The sequence below is a fragment of the Spodoptera frugiperda genome, chromosome 11 (genome assembly GCF_023101765.2).
Source record: "Spodoptera frugiperda isolate SF20-4 chromosome 11, AGI-APGP_CSIRO_Sfru_2.0, whole genome shotgun sequence".
Taxonomy (NCBI): domain Eukaryota; kingdom Metazoa; phylum Arthropoda; class Insecta; order Lepidoptera; family Noctuidae; genus Spodoptera; species Spodoptera frugiperda.
Window position 1 is genome coordinate 3,586,119 of NC_064222.1, and position 22,590 is coordinate 3,608,708.

Sequence of the window (22,590 nt, forward strand, 5' to 3'; positions counted from 1 at the left end):
AACTACTTAGTTCAGAAAAGTTGATAGTTGTAACGTCTGTGTTATGTTATGTCTATTCACGAACTTATTCCAAATAACATATTTTTTAATGTATTTAAGTGCTGTCTTGGAAAAAATATAGTACTAAGGAAGTCTCCGTTTCTTTTCTCTGTTCTTCAAAGTTTAGGCTAATAAGCACTACCTATTCCTATCACTGCTTATAACATAGGTACTATATTGTTTGACGGGATCGTAGTAAAATATTACTGAGTTTGTAGAAATTATATGAATCTGTCTGTATTCGTGTCGATAGCGTACAATGACCCAAATAAGCTTGGCCTCCTGTTTTATTGAATCAATAACTTAATTGGATATATCAGGTGTTTGTAAATGAATACTGTATATTTTAGTAATGTTGGTTAATAGAGAAACAATGATGAATTTTCCTTATTCATTGTCGTGTACCTACTTATATTAGTTGGACACTAGAACAGAAGAGACTCTGAAGTCATATGAGGTTCTGGAGTGGTTTTAGTAAACACCAATATGAATGGTTTAAAAATTAAAAACCTTGTTCAAAATCAACTTACACCGCATGTTGATACACGTGCAATTGGCGGTGTCCATGGGCGGCGCTGATCGTTTATCATCAGGAATTCCGTCTTGTCGATTGCAAAAAAAAAACCATTAAAAATTTTTCGATTAAGAGCGAATTTTGACATTAGTTGTAAAGCACTTAGAGTTTTTGTTAAAAACTGAGATCGGCCTACAGCGGAAAATTATGACCGCCCTTAATCCAAAATCTCAGGATCGATCTCTGTGTGTGACGGAACTCCAAACAACGAATTGCAAAAATCAATCTTTAAGATTAATCCACAGATTGAATTGGACATTGACATCGGTTATGATTCCGGTCAGTAAACACCAAATCGATAGGCTTATAACTCCTAAAAAACCTGTTTAAAAATCCAAATGTAATAGCTCACGTGTATCAACTGATTAAACGATTTGAAAACCGCTACCTGTCGGTTAAAATTTACTGATTTAACTGCGAGTAAAAAATAAACCTGTTTAGTATATGGTATTCTTGTTTGTTGCCAAGTTTATCGAGAGACCATCAAATTCTAAAGTACCAGTATCAATTCGCAAATGTTTGATATTTTTTTTATGTGGTTTGAGGTGCTTTGGCGAGTTTGGCAACATTTTATCCGGATTAATGATAAAATTATAAATAAATTGCGACGGAAAAAATGTTTTGTTATTATATACTTTTATGCTAAAAGAACTGAACCGATTTATATTAATTTCATTGTAAATGGTAGACCTTATAGGAACTATTAATTTACGCTGTTTTTAAAGATACTGTTGAATTGGCTGATACAATTTTGCATTGTATTGGTATCTTCTTATTATGAAATCTTAACCGAATCCAAAATCTGGTAGCATTTTTTGTTTCCCTCCATATATAACTGCCATTTTATTGTGAATTTCTAAACCTGTCAAGATATCTCCTATGATGTCATCTAAGAGGCCTAATCGATACGAAGCCAGGCCTTCGGAAGTCAACAAACAATAGCTCAGCAGGTATAAGTAACTTGATTGACGCTCCATTACATCTACATGTAAACAGCTCAGGGTCACGTAGATAAGTTAAAGTTTTAAACGGAACTTAATGATAGAGCATTAGGAACGGGAATTCCTTATATGGACGAATTTTATTATGGCTTTGATTATAGGTAAGTCTGTAGTAGATATAATTTTTTGTAGGAGTAATCGTATCAGAAACGTTTAATCTATCTTTGGTGTCGGGGGTATCCATGGACGGCACCGATTACATACCATCAGGTGATCCGTGATCAAAAAAAAGTTCTAGTATTTTTAAATACTTTCCAAGCACTAGTATTATCTCCTGTGTTTTGAATGTGTTTAGTTTACGCATCGCACTGACCTGACCCGAAACAACAATTTTATTTTAGTTGTGCCCTACAGCAAACTGTCTTCTGTAGTATTCTCGGATTTAAATAGGTGCCATAAATATAACTCAATCTTTATGACAATGCTGACACCTGAAGGATTGACATAATCATCATCGTCATCTTATGATTGAGGTAAATTAATTTATCGAGGTTTTTCTATATCAGTTCTTAATCCTCCGGGTACAGAACACTACAATACAAAACAATACATTACAGTAGAATTAATATATCTGGTGCGAGTATTATGTGATTCATTTTGACTTGCTTTAGCCAGCGATTTCGTACGGACGAATAGGTGATTCCCGTTTTTCCTATTCCCGTTGGAATTATGGAAATCCTCACTTAGTGCTCCCCTATGCTCTCCAAGGAACAGATTTGCCAAGTTTCAGCTTCCTAGGTCCAGTAGTTTCGGCTGTGCATTGTCTGTCAGTCGGTTAGTTAATCAATCAGTAACAGAAGCGTTAGAATATAGATGATTGGTGCCCAATCGTTGGTCCACAGAAGACAAAATATTATCCGCACAATGAAAAAAAAAATATACATAAAACAATCTCTGTCCAATAAATACCACAGTCAAAGCTAGAATTAAACTTAGGAGGAGACAACTGAGAGGAGCAAGTTTCTATAACCCAAAAGTTACTATTTTTATTAGAATAAATCCCATAACCTTGGAAGAAATCTCAATCTCTCAACCAAAAAAAAAAAAAATAGTAATAGTGGTTCCTAGCCAAACAAGAATTATATAAAAGTTGTCCTTGACCATAAAGCGGTTGGATACCCCTGTTATATTTAGATAGAGAGATTTGGTAGGCATTCATTATCATTTCTAGATCCTATACTTACCTACAAAGTCTTTCTTTTAAATGTTTTTTTTAAATACTTTACTTTCCTATTTAAGTATCCGTGTTGGCTGCATTAATTTTCCTTAATTTAAGTAAATATTTCACACAAATTTTACATCCGCATAATTATCTAGTTCTAGAGAAACTATCTACATAGATTTATCTAGAGAATCAATTGAATTATGTTAAACAAACCACTCTATCATTGTGATACAATTAGCAACTTTATAATTTCGCAATTAAGTTGAAAGTCAGTTAAACATGTCTTGCAGTTTAATTTGCTCTTTACATTGTAACGAACCACGCACATTAGTTTTAATATTGTCTTAGGTAATGCTATATTCTATTTCAATTCTATATCATAAATTACAATGATAAGTGACAGATAAAGTATTACTAGCTAGAACTAATTAATGCAATACTTAGACAATCCAATACCAGTTTATCATCATTAGTATTGCTCATATTGTAAGTAAAATAATTACAATAATATACGTTTTATAATGACGCGTGTAATTGTCGAGAATTTTTAAAGAAAACTTAGTTTGTTATGCATAATTATGAATGTCTGGGTTATACCTAATGTTTTTAAACTGCAAAGAATCTTAGCTGCGGTTATAATTACATTTAATGAATTACATGCCCCTGGCATTGAATGGGTTGTATACTTTTTGTTTTGGTCCACAAACCTCCACACGTAATACTTGTCATAAACGTTTAATATAAATTGTATATTGACCACAAATATTAAATAGAATTAATTAGAACAACTATTCAAGACAGCTGTTGCTATGATAATACAACCAAGTTAAACAAAAGGCATATACAGCCATGAATAACAACTTACCGTTCGGTGCATCAGACAAATAGTTCGACAATATCATAATATCGATCGCATGTCGCATGTGTATCAACCACCTGTGTTCCTTGACCTTCCAGAAGCGTAGCACAAGTTCACCGTCGTTACGATCGCAACATCGATAGTCGATACCTAACACAACACTCGATACTCTCAAACTAACTCGATATACAATTCACTCGCGTGCAAATCGAGGAAAGCGTTTTGTAAACAGTGTTCTTTTTCAAAACTAGTGTGCTGTCGGTCGTTCGGAGCGAATCGAATTCATTATCGATGCTATCGGCAGTATTTTGTTTTTATTTTTTTTCTCGATTTTACGGTGTTGTATAACGCGCAGGAGGCGGGCGGAGTAACGTGCGTGCTGCCGCGGCGATGCAGCCGGTCGCAATAAAGCAAGTGGATTGGATTCTAGCGGCACCGCCGAAGAAAAGCACGCCGACTGCCATGTGGAGTCAACTCTCACGCGATTAATTTCATTTAATCGCCGTCGCATTCACGCGGAAAAACTGATTGGTAACAATAGAACAATAATTGACTTTATTTTACCGTCTTTGTTTGTCTTGGAATCAGATGTTTGCTAACAGGTGCTAAATTTTCTTTGGAATTAAAGAGTTGGTATGTTTCCTTAGTTTTTCAAAGATTTTGCATGTTAACGGACTTTTTGATAGAGTTTTCCTATTATCAGTGTGTATAATTACTGAATAAGAAGTCACGTTTCATCGGGACTTTCCTGTTTCTTTGCTAATTGTCTAATTCCGACCGAAAATGTTGTTTAGATCAAATCTCTAATAGGCACGTCCATCAATTGAATTAAGTAAAAAAGAATTGATATTTGTATCTTGGTACCTACACTTGGTACTTGGTAGTTGGCATAACAGGTACGTTTGTGAACAAATATTTATCAAATGTTTGAACAGTTGTTGCTTAAAGACTTGAGTCACCTACTGTATCACTGCCAATCAATACAGTTATAAAACCTTTTGCCTTTTAACTGGAAAAATATTTTCCACATACTTCAGTCATGACTAAGCGCTGAAACGGAATTATAAATAAAATTTTCAATAATGCACACGTAATGATGTTTGAAAACGTACTGGACAAATGACAATCGTTTTATTATGTTTATAAAAAAAAAATAAGGAGTTTTCGGTAATAGGAGTAAAAGCCAAATAATGAAATAATGACACCATCGTCTTTAGTCACGCTTTTCGGATGCCTTGTATTGTAATTTCCTGGGTTATGGGCAACCTACGGATTGTCGGAGCTCCGGCTCGAAGCAGGAGTAGGAACTAGGAATGGGTTGGTTTTTAGGCAGAAAGAGTTTGACACTCCCTCTCGCTTTAACCAAGGCGGGAGAAGATTGAATTGAATAATATTTCAGAAACCAATCCAAATTTTAAACCCATAAGGCTTGTAGATAATGTAAACTCTTAAGACTCAACTAATAGAGCTCAAAATTGAATGCAGCAACTCATGCTTAAGATTCGCACTGAACGCTGGGAAAGATGGGTAAAATACCCATCAATTTATGGTGGTACGATTAAAAAACATCTTCACGAGATCTCCGCACATTAACGAAGAACACAAGCCAACCGAGGTCAATGCCATAGTATTAGGTATATGAATGTAGGTATGTGTATGTATTTAATGTTATGGGTTTTGTGAATATAGCCTTTTTGCATAATTTTTGGCAAACCTCCTTTGTGAGGTTTTTGCTTCTTGTAGTGTGGTATTTAAAAGTCTACATCTTTTCGAAATATCTCGCGTAAGTGAAAAAAAAAAAATGTTTTTTGCTGAATGATTCTATACATATTTTCTTACAAGTCAATTCTTATATAAAGAAAAACGTTGTGTCTACACTTCTTAAACAATTTTAATATTATGAATTTAAAGTTAAATATATTATATTAAAAGCGATGTGAAGAATAATTAAAACGCTTATTACGTAAGTATACGTAACTCCATAATATAATTAGCACGTGGAAAAAACGTAAAAAAACTGACAACTATTATAATCGCTAGACAGGCAAACAAAGGTCAAACATTTGCACCTTGGTCTATTTTATTAAACAAAAAACATTGCATATTAACACCATGGAGGATCCCCATCAACTGTGAAAGGTTGTTTGCACTTAACTGCATATCAAGCTATAGTTGGACCATGTTACAAACGTGCGAACTATTATAAGTCATTTTTATCAAATCTCTCGCTCACACTTATGCAAGTTGAGCGGGATAGCCATATTCTTATGACGTGACAGTTACAACAAAGAGGAATTATTTAATTATTTGTTTGTTCATTTGTATTGATTAGGCTTCGTAACTATTGGACTAATTCGAAAATTCCACCATTAGAAAGCTCACCAGATAGGGACCATCTTGAAACATGCTAAAATAAGGATATTATTCATATGTATGCATTGAGCATTAACAAATGAATATGAGTCCCGGTATGACTTGAAACCAGTAGAGCTTTTCTCGAACAGTTTCATGTGAGTACCGTGCCGTATATTTCAATTAATTTAGTAACATAGACTACTTTCTGATATGCCTACAGATTTCAGAAGTATTTACGAGATAAACTAAATTCATCGCGTGTGAAACCGCTAGAGGTAGGCTAGCATACCTAAGGTTTTAATATGTATAACCCGTTCTTCATCACTTGACTTTTACATCCAACTTGTTAGCAAGCAGCTGCCTGGTAAACATTCCTCTAAGTACGCACTTAATTAGCTTAACGATGTAGAAAACATTGAGAGAGATATACAAGTTGTGCGATCTAGTTTTTCTAATAAAAAGTGTGAATGTCGGGACTGGTGCTAATTGGCAGTCTAGTTATTTCACAGGACAATAATACAATACACAATGTGATAGAAACTACGGTCATGCCTCCTTTATGTGCAGATTATGGCTACCAGGGTGTTTTTTTATATCGTCTCGCCTTTTATCCCCGTCGGGGTAGGCGGAGCTGCACATAATAAGTAAGTTCCATGTAATATCTGGTAAGCCTATTGCCATATACCGGGAGGTGTTAGTGTGGTAAAAATCCCACACTTTATAGATAGAACACAATAAACTAGGAACCTTTTGAAGTTTAGCCATTTTTACATGGTACATCTCCAGGCCAACGGCTCGTTGCAGTTCATTGATGGCCCGTTAAAATCGGTCCAGCAAGTTCAAAGATTAGATAGCCAGAACAAACGATTAGACAGACAGATTCTAAAAGTGCTGTTATTTCAATATTACTAACAAACATACCAATTTTATTTATTAGTCTACATTACGTACATGAAACTTAACTCGTAAACTGTTGAGACGCTCTAGGTGCTTACGTCATCATATTTGACTGTTTATTTTACGCATCATACTCTAATACCACTTAACTTGAAGATCTTCAGAGTGGTTCTGTCGTAATGTTACTCCTTTGGGTAACAAAGACAGAATGATGACTTAATAAAAGTTTAAACACGTGTTTGTGTTTGATTGAAGCTGTTTTGTCAATTTTAACTCGTAGTTATAAAATATATAGGTTTGAAATATCGCGTGACGTCACGTCTGTCATTTCTACGTAAAAAATGTACCAAGAAGTGACGTCATGCGATATTTCAAATCCATATCTCTTCGAAAGTATTTGTTTCCGTAAGAAAATCTAAAATATACATGTCCAATATTATAAAATAATCTACAAGACGGACATTCAAATAAAAATTAGTCATCTACCCTATTCAATGAAATTCTACTCTTTATTGGCTTGTCGTGAATCAAGTCCATTGATCTTCTCATCGATTGATACTTCTTCATTGTCTGTGGGACAAATAATATAAGCTATGGAAAAACGCCATCTTTATTGAAAAAAAAGAACATTTAAAACATACCTACTACGTACATTCACATAGATACTACCTAATTACAAGCCTTTAAATAAACTATCTATCATCCACGGCTGCTTATAAGTACTTATAAGTACTTCTACAATGAATTGACGCTAACACAATAAGTTCCTACAAGTCATTCCCAATAATAACGACTTGTATCTACTATTTACTTGTTTTTACATCAGCTACTATTCTCGGACGGCCATTGAAATATGAACAGTCATACTTATTCTCAACTAAGTAAAGCACCGTAGCTTAATGCTCAATTATGTAAATAAATAAACACAAAGACTTAACAAAATGGCGGTTGTTTCGCACAAAAAAAATCTAATAAACGTTAATTTACGAGATTTATTTTAACATGAGTGTTAAAGGTATACGTCATTCTTTATCTGAAGTTAAATTCGATAAAAAGTGTGCTTAATTGAATTTATTCATCGAATTCTCGCTTGCATTGGCAGAAAAAACAGTGCATTGGTTGAACTGCATTATTATTGCAAGTAAGTAGACAATGCGGAATCAAATTGTGATGGAAATTAGTTAGAGAATATTATAGAGGTTTTAATTGAAACAAAACTAATAAATAGCTTTGTAGATCGCAATGCGGATGGTATTCACATGAAAAATAAAAGTGTTTTATTACCTACTTAGGCCTCCATATCATCAGGGGGTTTAATAATAGACGCTTGTTCGTTTTATTGGATCTGTAGATACCTGTAAATGAAGCATTTCTTTCATACAAAGAAAATTTTGCGCAATTTATTACGCAAAACTGGTTGACAAAGAAAGCGCGACGCAGGGCCTCTCATACACAACGAGGCATACGCCTCGAATGGCGTAACTCCATCACTTGGAACCTCGTGGTTCAAAGGCTTCCACCACGCATGCGCGGTCATTCCCGCTCTTGTGTCGAGAGTCTTGTTGTCGAGGAAATGTTTTTCATTCCCGGCCTTCGGTCCGTGGAGGGCGGACGTCGGCCGTGGCGTATGAAATATGAAGTGATGGTTTCCGATACTTTAGATCGAAACAGCCGACGCGGCGTGTGCTAGTGACGCAGTTTTCCCTTTAGGTCCGCGGACGATGAAAATTGGAAAATGGTTGACTGCGTTGAATTTACCGCGTGATTATATTATTAAAGCTTAAATTGTTAGCGTTGCAAAAAGAATTATTGACGAGTTTAGAGTAAAAAAGCAGCATGAAATAAACATAAGTTTTTATTACATGCGGAGGGACTAACGATTGATCGGAAGGTTGGCATTCATTCAATTAAGGTAGTTTTCTACGGCGCGTGTAGCTCTGCATTTTATAGGCGGAATAACAACTAACGTATTCATATACATACGTTTATTTACACCTTTGTCGTGTGTCCCTTAGTGGTGAGCAGATGGCATAGAATATTTCATTTAAGATCGACCGAATATTACATTTAAGTTCAAGAAAGGGAGAACAAAGAAACTATCTATTGCTTCTCTTAGGCTTTTCCCAGTTAGGATAGACATTGACTATTAACCACATTGGGCTGAGTGTCCGTATTTAACGTGGACGGCTATTTGCCCTTCACAATCCGGTGAGGGTGATATTTAACGCTTTCCGAGTTACGGAGTACTAAATTTCCCGACTTGGGACTAAGGACTAGGATTCAGCGTTTAACCATATCGTTACGTTGTTTATATAACTGCTACACTCAGAGTAATTTAATGGTTAAATTTGGTGGTAACCCAGTCCTTAGCAATTGTTTTCGATACAAAATCGTTACTAAGGAATAGTTTAAGTAATGATTAAATGCCTCTAAGTGCGGCAGTAAGTCTGTGTTTAGCTATAGACCTGATTATACTTTTACCATTGTGTAGTTGGTTTCTAAATACTTTTGAGTTCGTACCTTCATCGTTCTTTTGGCCATTTTGTAGGACCTTTCATAAGTACAGCTTTGTTTATAATAAATACTTCAGGGACTATCTCTTCATCAAACATCTTTCTACCACTCGTTTTAAGAGATAATTAAAATTCCTTTCTGTTAGATATATTCCTTTTTATAAATTTTACTGTACCTTGTATGTTTTTTTATTTATTTATTTTCATTGCGTTCGTCCCACTACAGGGCAATGCCCTCCCTACCGTTCCGTTTCTCTCTGCGTGAAACTTTTTACTCATATTCAACGTTTGCAGGAGAATTTTAAAGGGGACACGCTTAGATCCTTTTGAACACTAAATAATTGGGAAATTTAATAATCATTGTGCCCGTCTATGACCCACAAGCCCACAAATAGTTTCCTTAACGGGTGCTAAAACAATAGAGCTGCTAGTATACTTTATAAGGGACACATAAGCACCGATTTTAGGTCCGTCCTAATATCAATAGCAAAATAAATGACTCCATTAACACACCTGTTACATAATGGTTTTAATATTGAACGTGTCATGGCATTAGTTATGTCAAGGCAGAAGTAGTAGGTGCCTGAGTACTTATGTTGGGTACATTTGTGAGTCCTTTTTCTCATCAGCTAAAGGTATTTAAGTATGTTATCACTGGCTTCCACTAGTCTCCAATTTCTTTGTTGGTATATCTACGACCTTGGCCTGGCTTGGTTGTACGTAATTTACAGATAGTTATTTATACCATGCAGATTCTGCTGTGTCTGTTGTCTCTGTCCCTGCATCTGCACATTTGTCAAAGCTAAGTTGGTTAGTAGTAGTTCTCAGGGTCAGAAATCGTACCCTGTTGACCTAGCGGCATAATCAGCGAAAATTGTATGTAAAATTGTAATCAAAGAAAAGAAAAAGAAAAGAGCTTACTCCTTCGAGCGGGCGTCCATGGGCGACGCTGATCACTTACCATCAGGTGACCCGTCTGCTCGTTTGCCTCCTATTTCATATTTTCTAGCATATTCCTGCCAATACATTCGTGGAATACGAAGTAGTCTGTTGTCAATATGTATTACTGTGTATATGGTACTCGTTTAAAAAGGGGAGGGTGACCTCGAGGCTGGGTTACAGACGCGGGGAACAATAGAGTTACTGCGTTAAGTCGCCGGCCGCACTCGGCTTGTGGGTTAGTCTTTAACGTTGTTATTGGGAGATTCTAACCGTACTGACTCGATTATTTCGTTGCATGTGTCTTGTAATGGAGGTTTGGAGATGGATATAGTAGCAAGCTAGTTAGGTGTGAGTGGTGTGTGTGAGTTAGTTTCTAGGTATTATAAGTCAAGTTATGAAACAGGTAAACAACAATTAATTCTTTGTAATGAAAGTAAGAAACGTTGTTGTAAAACAACACAGTCTTCCATGAGAAAATTATAGAGTGGAGAGCCAGACAGTACGCGTCTATTTTTATTTTTGCTGATGCAAAATCATCCTATGACTTCTCCCGCCTTGGGTGAGGCGAGAGAGAGTGAGAGACTTCTTAATGACTAAAAACCTCCTCCTCTTGCTCTTCGAGGCAGAGCTCTGGTAACCCGCTAGGTAGTTCGCAGCTTCAGTCGGGCATCAACCTCTGACACCCTCTACAACAACAACAGACAACCTCTGTCTAATACAGTTTGGGTCTAGCTAAGGATTTGGGCAAAAAATCTATAAAAGTACAATATGTTTTATATGATATAAGAAAGAAACGATATTCAGAGACTAAAAAAAAAATACTGATATTTACAACCTTCATTAAGGTTTCATTTTCATTTTTCTAAAGTTCAACATTTTCAAACTATTGTCTGTCTGAGCAGGATAATAAAAACATTCAAACACGTGTAAAGTAAAGCGCTATTAATAGAAAATGTTACATTAAGTCAAAACGATAATAAAACAGATTTATCACTAAGAAAAAAAAACATAGTGTGACGTCATAAATGGATTGATTACTATGCACCATTGGATAGATAATTATGGGCATAATAACAATAGCATTCTCTTAGTTATACACATTGTAATTACGTATATACAGCGTGTAACAAAATACCCATATACATCAAGAAGAACTGAAGAATACAGGTTTAATAGAATCTCTACACAAAGTATCAGTTTAAAAAAGTTTAAAAAAATTGGTACGAAATACTTGGTGTCGCATGGTTCTTGATTTTAAATCATCATACAAACGTATCACAATACTGTAGGGGTCACTCGCTAATTACGAAACATTTCTTCTGTAAATCTGATCGCCTAGTACCTGTATCTACCTAATTTTGATGTTCACTTTCAAGAATTTTATGTATTGGAAAAATTCATAACTTCGTTCCATGAAAACATGAGTTTAAAAAACCCTTCCCTTATCGTTTGATACGTTGTCTAGAAACCGAGCACTTGATATGTATACCCCCTTTTTGTTACACCGTGTATAATGAAGTCTATTGATTAGATGAATCTAAGATAAAAATGCATGATTTTTCCTCCTATATTAATGTGAAGGAAAATCTTTACATTGTTATTGTTTCAAGTTTTTATTTATATTGATTAAGTATGACTTATTTTTAGACTTAATGTGTTCTTCTCTAAGCATATCTATTTCTGTTAGTCAAGGCAACAGAAATACCAACTTAGTATCGTTTATTTCCAATTAAATATCGATTAAAATTGTTATTATTTTATATAGATTATTACAATTAAATATAGATTTAAATACTTATAATTATTTGTTACTATTACTTAAAGATTTGAATTCTTTTCGTGTGTGATTAAAAGTACATAATATAAGTCTTATATAAAAGACAAAGTGTAATATCATATGTATGGATTGATTATTATTATGTGCCTAAATAGTGGTAGTAGGAAAATATGTAGATATAATACATTTCAATAAAAATATTATCCATATCACAGCGTCCGCAAGTGAAAATAATTTTCTTTCAAGAAATTCGTCGAAAAACGTACTCATAACATATTTTCGTGGAAATCGTGGAAATAGGTAAGGTAGATACTTCCAAGATATCTTGATTAAAGGACGTTGTGGAAAACCACAGGACCATAGTAAATGTAGCGGGTTACCGAACAAGACGGATCGACTATCTATAACATAACTGTGTTTTCAAGGTTCCATTTTAAGATTCTAACACGATTCTGGGAGTTTAGTACGAGTTTGCTTTACGTTTAACGAGATCGAAACGAGAGCGCGTTCGCTCTGATTGGTTCGTTCATTGCAGGTGGCCAATCACGGCACCGAACGTTGTCGTTTTCAATGTAAAAGAAACTTATGTACTCTAAGCCTTCTGTGGATTCAATAGCTGCGGACAACGTAAAAGGTTACTGGGGCTCCGACTCAAAGCAGGTGAAGGAAAGGGGTGGTTTTTAGTCAGTAAGAGTTTGACACTCCCTTCCACCTCACGCAAGGCGGGAGAAGTTATTGGATGATTTTTCCCCTAAAAAAGTCATCTGTGGATCATCTCGATATAGTGACATGGATGAATTTTACAGCGTCTAATGCGATTATATGTCGATGTTTATGTTGTGGGCATCTCTTTGTTCTCTTAGGTACTTCTGCGTGGAAAAAAAGGTTTAATGATATAATACGTTACCTTGATTACAAGCTGGGAATGTACTCAATAATTGCTTGTAATTTTCTCAATTCTAAGTTAATGATGTGCTCAAGTGAGCATTAACTTGAGTGAGTGACACTTCATTATTGTCAGGTATTTTAATTATCTTAGGTACGTTTGTTTAACGCAGATTTCCTGTGACTAGGTAAGAGGATTGGAGATCGAACAACACATAGTTTTTGAGTTTCCTGTTAGTGAACCTCTTCTTGTCAGACATAGGTGAGGTACATAAATGGTAGTGTGGTTCGTGCTCAATGAGTTTGGTCATTCATAGCTTTATCTAAAAAAAAAATTGATTTTACCGATTTCAAAAAACGCAGGACAATTTTATAATCTTTAAGTTACATTATTAAATTTTCATATACATACACATAAAATTGTAAACGTGTTTAATTATAGTGCAAGCAAACATACCGTGTATTCAATCCATTAAAGATTCGTTTTAAGTTTAGAACGTTTTTACTTAAAAAGTCTGTGTTTAGTTTTTTAAAGTCGCTTTTGTGGCTTAAAGCGTTCATATGACACATGGATATATTGGCCGGCCAACGTGTTACTTGTGCCAATGTGGCAAGCAACACCATATCTCGTACAAAGCGCCATTAAAGATTCAATACTTAGCACTTTAGAACGTCCGCCCCTTAAAAAGAAGGTCGCAGCTTAGAAAAGGGCGCTCCATAAATCCTGTATGAAGCGTCCATTGACACTGGCATATATTGGCCGGCCAACCTGTTACGAAATTGCCAATATTGGTTACCAACACCACCTCGTACGTTACAAGCGCCAATGTCGAATGTTGGTACTCAAACTCTTTTATAAAACTCTTGTCATATGAGACGGAATTTCAAGTGCAATGTCTATCGACTTTGTGCCAGTTTTGTCAAATACGATCAGATACTATGCATGTGGTGTATGTTTTAGCGGAGTTGATTTAATGTACTTTATAAGCATTATTTTTGAAAAATATTTCTCCTACACATAAACTATAAGTGTACCAAATTTTATGCTCCTACGTCCGCGCAATTTTCGTAAAAAGAATTACAAAGTTTTTGCTTCACGTATTAATATATAGATTTTGGTATATATCAGTACCGTTACTACGACTTTGCTTTACGTTGAACGAAAATGAAACGAGAGCGCGTTCGGTGTTCTGATTGGTCCGCGCGAATGAACCAACCAATCAGAGTGCCGTACGCGCTCTCGTTTCGATCTCGATAAACTTAAAAGTAACTCGTACTAAGCCCTCAGTTGATAGAAATAGTAGTCTTCTAGTCCTAAGACCCCATCCAATAAATTAAAGAACTTTAATATCATGTACCGAGTTCAAATCGTGTTGTATTTGAAGTTATAAACATTGAATGTTAATACTCGGCTCGATTCAAGGACTTCTAAAGACCTTGTACGGTTCGCCCTTACACTTACTACACTAATGACTGGCTGGATCAATGTTGCAACAATTTTAAACAAGCGAGCTAGGTTCAAGGATTGTTTGCACCTTGTAGACTTATGTTCTAAATAACCCGGTCTTTAAACAAAAATCCTTTTGGCATTTTTATCATAATTATATAGAAGTTACATACATTACCTCGCAGCTGTCTGTTGAAGGCTCTCCACTAACGTAGGTCACCGGTGATCTACGTGGCAGTTAACGTGGTAGTTTTAATTTGGCCCTTATTTCTGTCAAAAATAAAAAGTAAAGTGAACAGTTACTATAAGTGCAATGTTTGAGAAACAATAAAAACATTTTTTATTTAAAAAAGTAATTAAAAAAAGGTACATATTTTGAGACAGAAAGTTCATATATGTAATAAACTAATATTAAATTATAATAATATTATGAAACTACAGCATTTAGTTTCGCTAGACTGCAATACATCAATTTGTTCCGCACACTAAGATGTAATCGATAGCTCTGCTGTCGGCGATACACCCACTCAGATGAAAAATGCAACGATGCTATTTTCTTGACGATAGTCGATATACTTTACATAAGGTTACTTAGTGCCTTTCAACCTATTATTTTTGAGAAATAAAACAATGTTTTTTATGATATAGGTAAGCCGGTAAACGAGCAGCCGGATCACCTGATTACACCCGAAACACCAGAGGCGTTACTAGTGCGGTTAGGAATTTAAGGGTTGTTGGGGGATTGGGATGATTGGGAATTTGGGAGATAATGAGCGAAACACAACGTAAGTATTGTTATATACAAGTACAAATATAAACCGGCTTTTTAGTCAATAAATTCAAGCCACGACTTTAGGTAATATCAAATTCCTTATCCTCAGAACACAATAAATAAGACAAAAGGATAAATCAACCTTTTCCATTGCTAAAACCAGAAGCATTTCACAAAACATCTAATTAAATTATACGGAGAAGGCACTCAGACGTTCACTGAAGATGTTTGCACAGATCGCGTGGGACTTAAAATAGCAAAGCTGATAACTTTATGATTTTGCCCGCGTGGGATGACAGCCTACACGCCTGTGCTCTACTAATTGTGGCTATACGTACGCATGGTAATCTTTACTTCCCTCATAATGATTATTATAAATTCAAAGAGGTCTTTGTCTGTTAGGCTTTAACTAATGCTTACTTAATCATCATCATCATATCAGCCATAAGATGTCCACTGCTGAACATAGGCCTCCCTAATGACTTCCAGATAGGCTAGTTGGAAGCGACCTGCATCTAACGGCTCCCTGCGACCTTAATCAGGTCGTCTGTCCTTGTGGTCGGAGGTTGATCCTTGCTTATAACTGAAGGTCATATATAAGGATTGATTTAGATGATATTTTAAACACTACCCAATTTTAAAATTATTATATAATAATAATTCTTTATTTATATACCAACATCTAATTACATGAAGCTTTGTCTCTATCTCTGGATGCAGTACCTTCCCATTACAGTAATTATAAAGATGAGGTCTTGATCTTAGAAGCCATATTTGTTTCAAATAATAGACATAAGGTTCTAATTTTTGCGCAACGTGTTAACAGCCAGCATGGCAGCATTTTCAATGGCAACTGGATCTTATCACATGTCAAGGGATCCATCAAAAAAAGAGATTCGAGAACTTTTATGTATTCAAATACAATAAGTCTAATAATGGCATGTTACTCTTTGTATGGGCAAAGCCGGGTACAATAACTAGCTGTAATGAGAGCTTGAATAGGGGTCGTTGAAAGGACAGATGGACCGGTGACCCCTTTAGGGTTAAACCAGTTTTTGGTGCAAATATTGGTAGCTTTATTTAGGAAGGTGAATACACCTTTTAGAGGGTTTTTGCTCTATTCAAATGAACAGTATGAGCATTTCAATTGACATTGCTATTCATCATCGGATGTGGATACAAACCGAAAATCAGTGCTGTTTTAGAGAAAAAATATAAATGTAAAGTCTAGCTGATCCAGCAAACGTTGTTTTGCTTTATAAATTACTAGCTTTTGCCCGCGACTTCGTCCGCGTGGTTGGTGGTCAAAATCAAAACGCCTTCTACCCTTTTTATTCGCTAAATACAAAGTTTTACTGTTACAACTTTAAAAATGACGAATTTCCATAAGACCATTCATCCCCTATTTTTGACTCTCCCCTATGTAACAGCTTCCTTGGCGAATTTCCATAAGACCATTCATCCCCTATTTTTACCCACTCTCCCCTATGTTACAGCTTCAAAAATGGCGAATTTCCATATGACCATTCATCCCCTATTTTTACCCACTCTCCCCTATGTTACAGCTTTAAAAATGGCGAATTTCCATATGACCTTTCATCCCCTATTTTTACCCACTCTCCCCTATATTTTGAAATAAAAAGTAGCCTATGTTCTTTCGTTTCCCATTAACTAAATACAAAGTTTACCTACTCATAGATCTAAAAACGCGCACCCCTGGCTTTGGTGACGTACTTCGCAACGGGCCGTGCAGCAGATATCGTAATATTTTAATTTCACCACAACTTCAAAACCAAACGTATTTTATCATTCAAAGACCAAATATTATCAACATAAACTGTACTTATTGATGAAATAATTTATTTTGATAAGGATTAATAGCATGAGTAACGCGTTTAAATGTAGTCCAAAAAAACAAGATTTTAAATATGTGGTTGTTGTGCCTCACTCGATATAGATAGGTATATGTGTCGCGGACTTTTTTGTAGATATTTTAAATCTACAATTAATTATAACATTATGGTTCTATCTTTTGAGTTTAGGCAGCGTACGCAAAATAAGTAATTTCTTTGGTTGATTTTTTTTCAGTTTGTGTCCGAAAAATCCAAAGATCTTACGGAACCCTATTTTTTTCCAAAATAAAATATAGCCTATGTTACTCGTGGATAATGTATCGAATGGTGAAAGAATTTTTAAAATCGGTCCAGTAGTTTTTGAGCCTATTCGTTACAACCAAACAAACAAACAAACAAACAAACAAACAAAGTTTTCCTCTTTATAATATTAGTGTAGATTTCGTCAAAGAATAAAAAATAAGGGTGAACAACCCTTATCACTTAACGGTATAGAAAATAGATAGTACCATTCTCAACCTACTGAATACTTAAAATTTGGTAAAAATCGGTATATCCGCTTCGGAGAAGTACGGTAACTCACATTGTAACTTGGAAATTTTATATAAGTATATTAGATTATTAATTCTTTGCAAAGACCCTAACCTTGATCAGTAGATAACTCGACCATCAAGATATAATTAAGTGAACAAACTAAACTTACATTTCCGTACATCAACAGTCGCACTCACAACCAATAGATCAATAAAAGAAAAATGGTCATAATATTGCGAACTAGGAAAAAAAGAATAGCACTAACTATCAATTGTCTATTAAGTCATTAGCTTATAAAATATTAACGGTTTACCGTACCGGTGGTTATTGATTGTGTAGTTAAAGTATTGTTATAAGGTCACACTCACTGGATAGAGAAATGGCAATGACGTGACATTGCTCTATTTGTTACGCGACGCGAGAGGTAATGTGTTCGCTGTTGGAGCGACGGCATTGGGCATAATGCGTCTTGAAGGGCTCGAATATTAATTTCACCGGAAGATTGCTGCCTCTTTACCGACTTCACAAAAAGGAGGAGGTACTATGTTCGGCTGTTTGTATGTTTTTTTTTTTTTGTATGTTTGTTCATCGAATACTCCGTCAATTGTTGACGGATTTTCAAAATTCTTTTTTTGTTCGAAAGTAGATAGTTTTGAGGTGGTCCCATTGTCACCAAGTTAGGATCTGATGATGGAATCTTAGAGAAATCGAGGGAACTCCTCAAATATTATAGGGAACTATATAGTGATTTTGGTATATTCATCTAGAATTGAAGCATTTACAGTCAAAAAGTAACCTTTGAAGAGGTGGAACTGATGAAGAAGACCAGAAATGGCCAATGGAACTTCATACTCACATAGAAATACAATAAAGTTAATTAATACTCCGTCAATTGTCGACGGATTTTCAAAATTCTTTTTTTGTTCGAAAGTAGATAGTTCTGAGGTGGTCCCATTGTCACCAAGTTAGGATCTGATGATGGAATCTTAGAGGTATCGAGGGAACTCCTCAAATATTATAGGGAACTATATAGCGATTTTGGTATATTCATCTAGATTTGAAGCATTTACAGTCAAAAAGTAACCTTTGAAGAGGTGGAACTGATGAAGAAGACCAGAAATGGCCAATGGAACTTCATACTCACATAGAAATCATAATAAAGTTAATTAAGTGACTGTGACAATACAAATAAATAAAGTAGTTATTGAGATAGAGAATTTCAACCGACTTTTTTAGTTGCGATACTGAGTATCGCAACTAAAAAGTGTGAAATAAAATACTTTTTACAAAAAAATAAACCGACTTCACTAAAAAAGTTAAAAATAACTTTAATTTCGGAAGTCGGTGTAGCAAACAAATAATACCGAGAAACACCGACTTCCGAAATTAAAGTTATTTTTAACTTTTTTAGTGAAGTCGGTTTATTTTTTGTAATTCTTATTTATGGTGTCTACCATATGTTTCTTCACATGTTTCTTCACTACATAGTATAAAACAAAGTCGCTATTTTTGTCTGTTTGTCTGTATGCTTAAATCTTTAAAATTACGCAACGGATTTTGATGCGGTTTTTTGTAATAGGTAGAGTTATTCAAGAGGAAGGTTTATATGTATAATACAGGCATAATATATCACCAATGCACCCATGCGAAGCTGGGGCGGGTCGCTAGTAACAATATAAAGTTTTCTATCTTTCTTGGCAGTAAAACATAATCCCTATGCTTAATAGGGGGTTTGGAGTACACAGTTCGGTTACTAAAAAAAGTTCTACCAGTCCTTGGACGGTTGGTGGTGGTGGCAATTTTAGGACATAAAAATAATAATGCTTACCGCCCAAATCAAATCTAGAATTCCTAATGTAGATAAAAAAATCACAACCACTTATTCCCACCAGACTTTAGACTATTAAGTTTAGTGATTGCAGAGAGAATTAAATTTAAATAGGCGAGCGGTTGAATGAATCTCCGCGATGTTACGTGATGAGTTGCCGAAAGGCAAATTGTAGGCAACACGGTAAATGACTTAACTAGATGTGAATCGACAAAAAATTTACATTCGATAGACAGAGTATGTAATTTGTATCTTACAGAATCTATTATCTTTATTAAGATAAACAAAAACTTTTTATTATTTTAATAAAGATACGTGTATGTAATATTATGTATTTGTAAACGCACCCACGAAAAGGAGAAAATCCTAGTGTGGGCCAATGTTTTTTTTCAACAAAATAATCGTATCTATCTATGCCAAACTTGGAATATCGACAAAATTCTTTATTTTCAGGATATTTTTATCAAATAATTATTTTTATACGACTAATTCTTGAAAATAAATATGTTTTATATTTACTTGTTTAATTATTTTGAATAGAGCTTAAAAATATGTTTTCTTTCTTTGCAGAATCATGGAGGACACCAACTGTATCAGCAGGTTCTTCAATGCAGAAGAAAATGTTACATCCGTTAGTCCAAAAATTTTACAACGCGCCTTATCGCCGAACAAAACATTGGACTCGTCGCAAGACCTGAGCCAGGCGTCCATAGAATCAGAAGAGCTCAGCCTATCACAACTGACCATAGAGGAACAAGAACCGCTAGACATACAACCTTTTTTCAACATCACACCACGAACAATGCCAGTATCACCACACTATGTAATCGAAGAAGAGTTTGCATCGAACCCCTGGGCGATGCTAATAGCAACAATTTTCCTAACTAAAACTTCAGGAAAAACCGCCAGGCCCTATATAAAAACATTCTTCACAGAATACCCGACACCTTATCATGTTTTAAGTGACACGCCATTATCTTTAGAAAGGTTCTTTGATAACTTAGGATTAAGGAAAAGAGGTCACATGATATGGAAGCTCAGTTATCAGTTTGTTTCTTCAAAATGGCGTCGGGCTAGTGACTTATGCGGCATTGGTAAATACGGCGAGGATGCTTACAGGATATTTTGTCTGGGTCACACGGATGTGGACCCTACGGATAGGTATTTAAAGTTGTATTTAGATTGGTTGTGCGGCCACACTGAGTTTTTGGAGGAGAGCGGAGCGGCAGACAGTGAATATCTAATTGAAGATCCGATTATGAAGTATTACAGAATTACATTGAGAGATGGGAATTCGATTTCTGTGTGATAAATAAAAACTTTTTCTTGCAAGTAACGTTGATGTCGAATAAGTAACTTTTATGTCTTGTATTTAATGTTTGTGTTTACTTTAGTTACTGTTAACTGTGTCAGGTGCTTTTATTTGTTTTATGTCTGTCACAGGTACCTACTATGAATCATGCTTTGTATTATCAAACCTATGTATCATAATAATTAAACTGAAATTAGTAAAAGACTTATAATGTTGAACATGATATTATGTATAAAAACTAAATTGGTTATTAAATATTTATAATTTTAAGTTTCGTTTTATTAAGTATCTCTAATATATTTCCATTATCAACATCATAGTTTTAATAAACTTACTTATTATTTGTTTGATAAGTTTCTTAAAGTGGAGAATTATTTTAGAGAGAAATGAAATATTCCAAAATCTTAAACACCATTTAGCCATCTCTAAAACCTAATTTTTTGTTGTTCCCTATAGTACAAGGAAAATTTAAAAATGAAATAAATTGGCAAACGGAAGTCTAGTAGGTAGTAGTTACTAATTCCAGTTAGCTAGTTTCGATTAGCTGATTTGGCACAGGATTTCGAGTTGTCGCAGTGATTTTTTAAAATGTGTGTACATTAATTAGAACATTAGTTTCAATGCCCCTTTTTAATAGGTATAATACCACGAAAAACCACGACATTAAAAATTATAATGACCAGTTTATGGAATAAGGGACAAACGAGCAATGGATTACCTGGTGGTATAGCTTTCCATGGATGCAACACCACAATGACACAGGTGCGTTGCAGGGCTTATAAAAATGAAAACTTGTGATAACTAGGTAATACAATTTTTTTAGGACAAATGATAGAAGAGCATAGGTACATGCACTTAGGACCTGACGTCCTAAGGATAGGGAGGAGCTTACGGGTAAAAGTCGACATGAGCTAAGGGTTTTGTTCATCGGTCATTTTGAATTTGAAATTTTATAAAAAAAAATAATGATGTTGATTAGTAATACTGTTAGCTAGATCATAAAGTTTATAACCCATTTAATAAGTTTATAAGAAAATCTGTGATTTGATTCCACTGTTTTATTTATATTTTCCCTTAGGTGTTCGTGTTTCCCCCACTTTCCCCTACGTTAGGTAAGCTTAGTGTCAGCATTAAAATTTTTAAGGTAAGAAGATTATTTGTGTAGGAAACATTTTATTTTCGACCCTATTGTCTATTGTGTAAGTCATGAAGTCGTAAGACGTATAGCCGTAAGTAATATATCTAAGGTTGTATAGACTCCTATGATTACTTGGACTTTGGAGACCTTATAGAGATCTTAAGCTTATGCTATACATTGGGCAGAGTTCCAACAAAAGAACCTCTGAAAATCAATAACCTGTTTTCACTTCAATTGACTCAAGAATGGAAATCAAATAGGAACAGATAAATAACTGCAACTATTTCAACCAAAACGCCTGGCACAAAAACGAAGGCAACGCAATGATCACGTCACATATTGCTTAGACATTTTTTTATTACTGAACAAAAAAAAAATTTGTAAAATACCACAAAAATATGAATTACGAAAATTTAAATCTATAAAAATATAGCATTACGTCTCCAATTAGTTTCAGACAAAATATTTTATTAATTTAAATTACTTACTTAATTGATAGTTATTCAAATAGGTACTGATTCCATACCTTTGTGGCTTTTTAGATAACAGGTATTATTAATCAAATAATAACTAGTAAAAGTGGTTTGATATCCTAAAACGTGGTATATTTATATTAACAGGCAACACTGATACGCCAATAACAAAAGAACAGCTGTTATTTCAATTATGGTGTTGCCATGAACACATTACATTTGTGGT

At 34.8% G+C, this 22,590-nt stretch overlaps 2 protein-coding genes across 4 annotated transcripts in view; one reads left to right on the plus strand and one right to left on the minus strand.

The window, feature by feature from the left end:
• Positions 1–3,999, minus strand: part of LOC118274642 (protein orai-2-like) — a 56,849-nt gene extending 52,850 nt beyond the window's left edge. For both annotated transcript variants that reach the window (XM_050696847.1, XM_035592278.2), the window contains exon 1: positions 3,645–3,999. The gene's annotated coding sequence lies outside the window, so the exon portion shown is untranslated. The remainder of the gene's footprint in view (positions 1–3,644) is intronic.
• LOC118274643 (methyl-CpG-binding domain protein 4-like) overlaps positions 1–20,972 on the plus strand; it is a 48,997-nt gene extending 28,025 nt beyond the window's left edge. The window contains exons 1-2 of one of the 2 annotated variants that reach the window (XM_035592279.2): positions 4,022–4,169; positions 20,012–20,972. In XM_035592279.2, coding sequence (XP_035448172.2) covers positions 20,016–20,750 — 735 coding nt within the window. In that variant the 5' untranslated portion in view covers positions 4,022–4,169; positions 20,012–20,015 and the 3' untranslated portion in view covers positions 20,751–20,972. Of the gene's footprint in view, positions 1–4,021; positions 4,170–20,011 lie in introns of those variants that run through there. The other variant, XM_035592281.2, reaches the window with a different exon arrangement.
• The last annotated feature ends 1,618 nt before the right edge of the window (positions 20,973–22,590 follow it).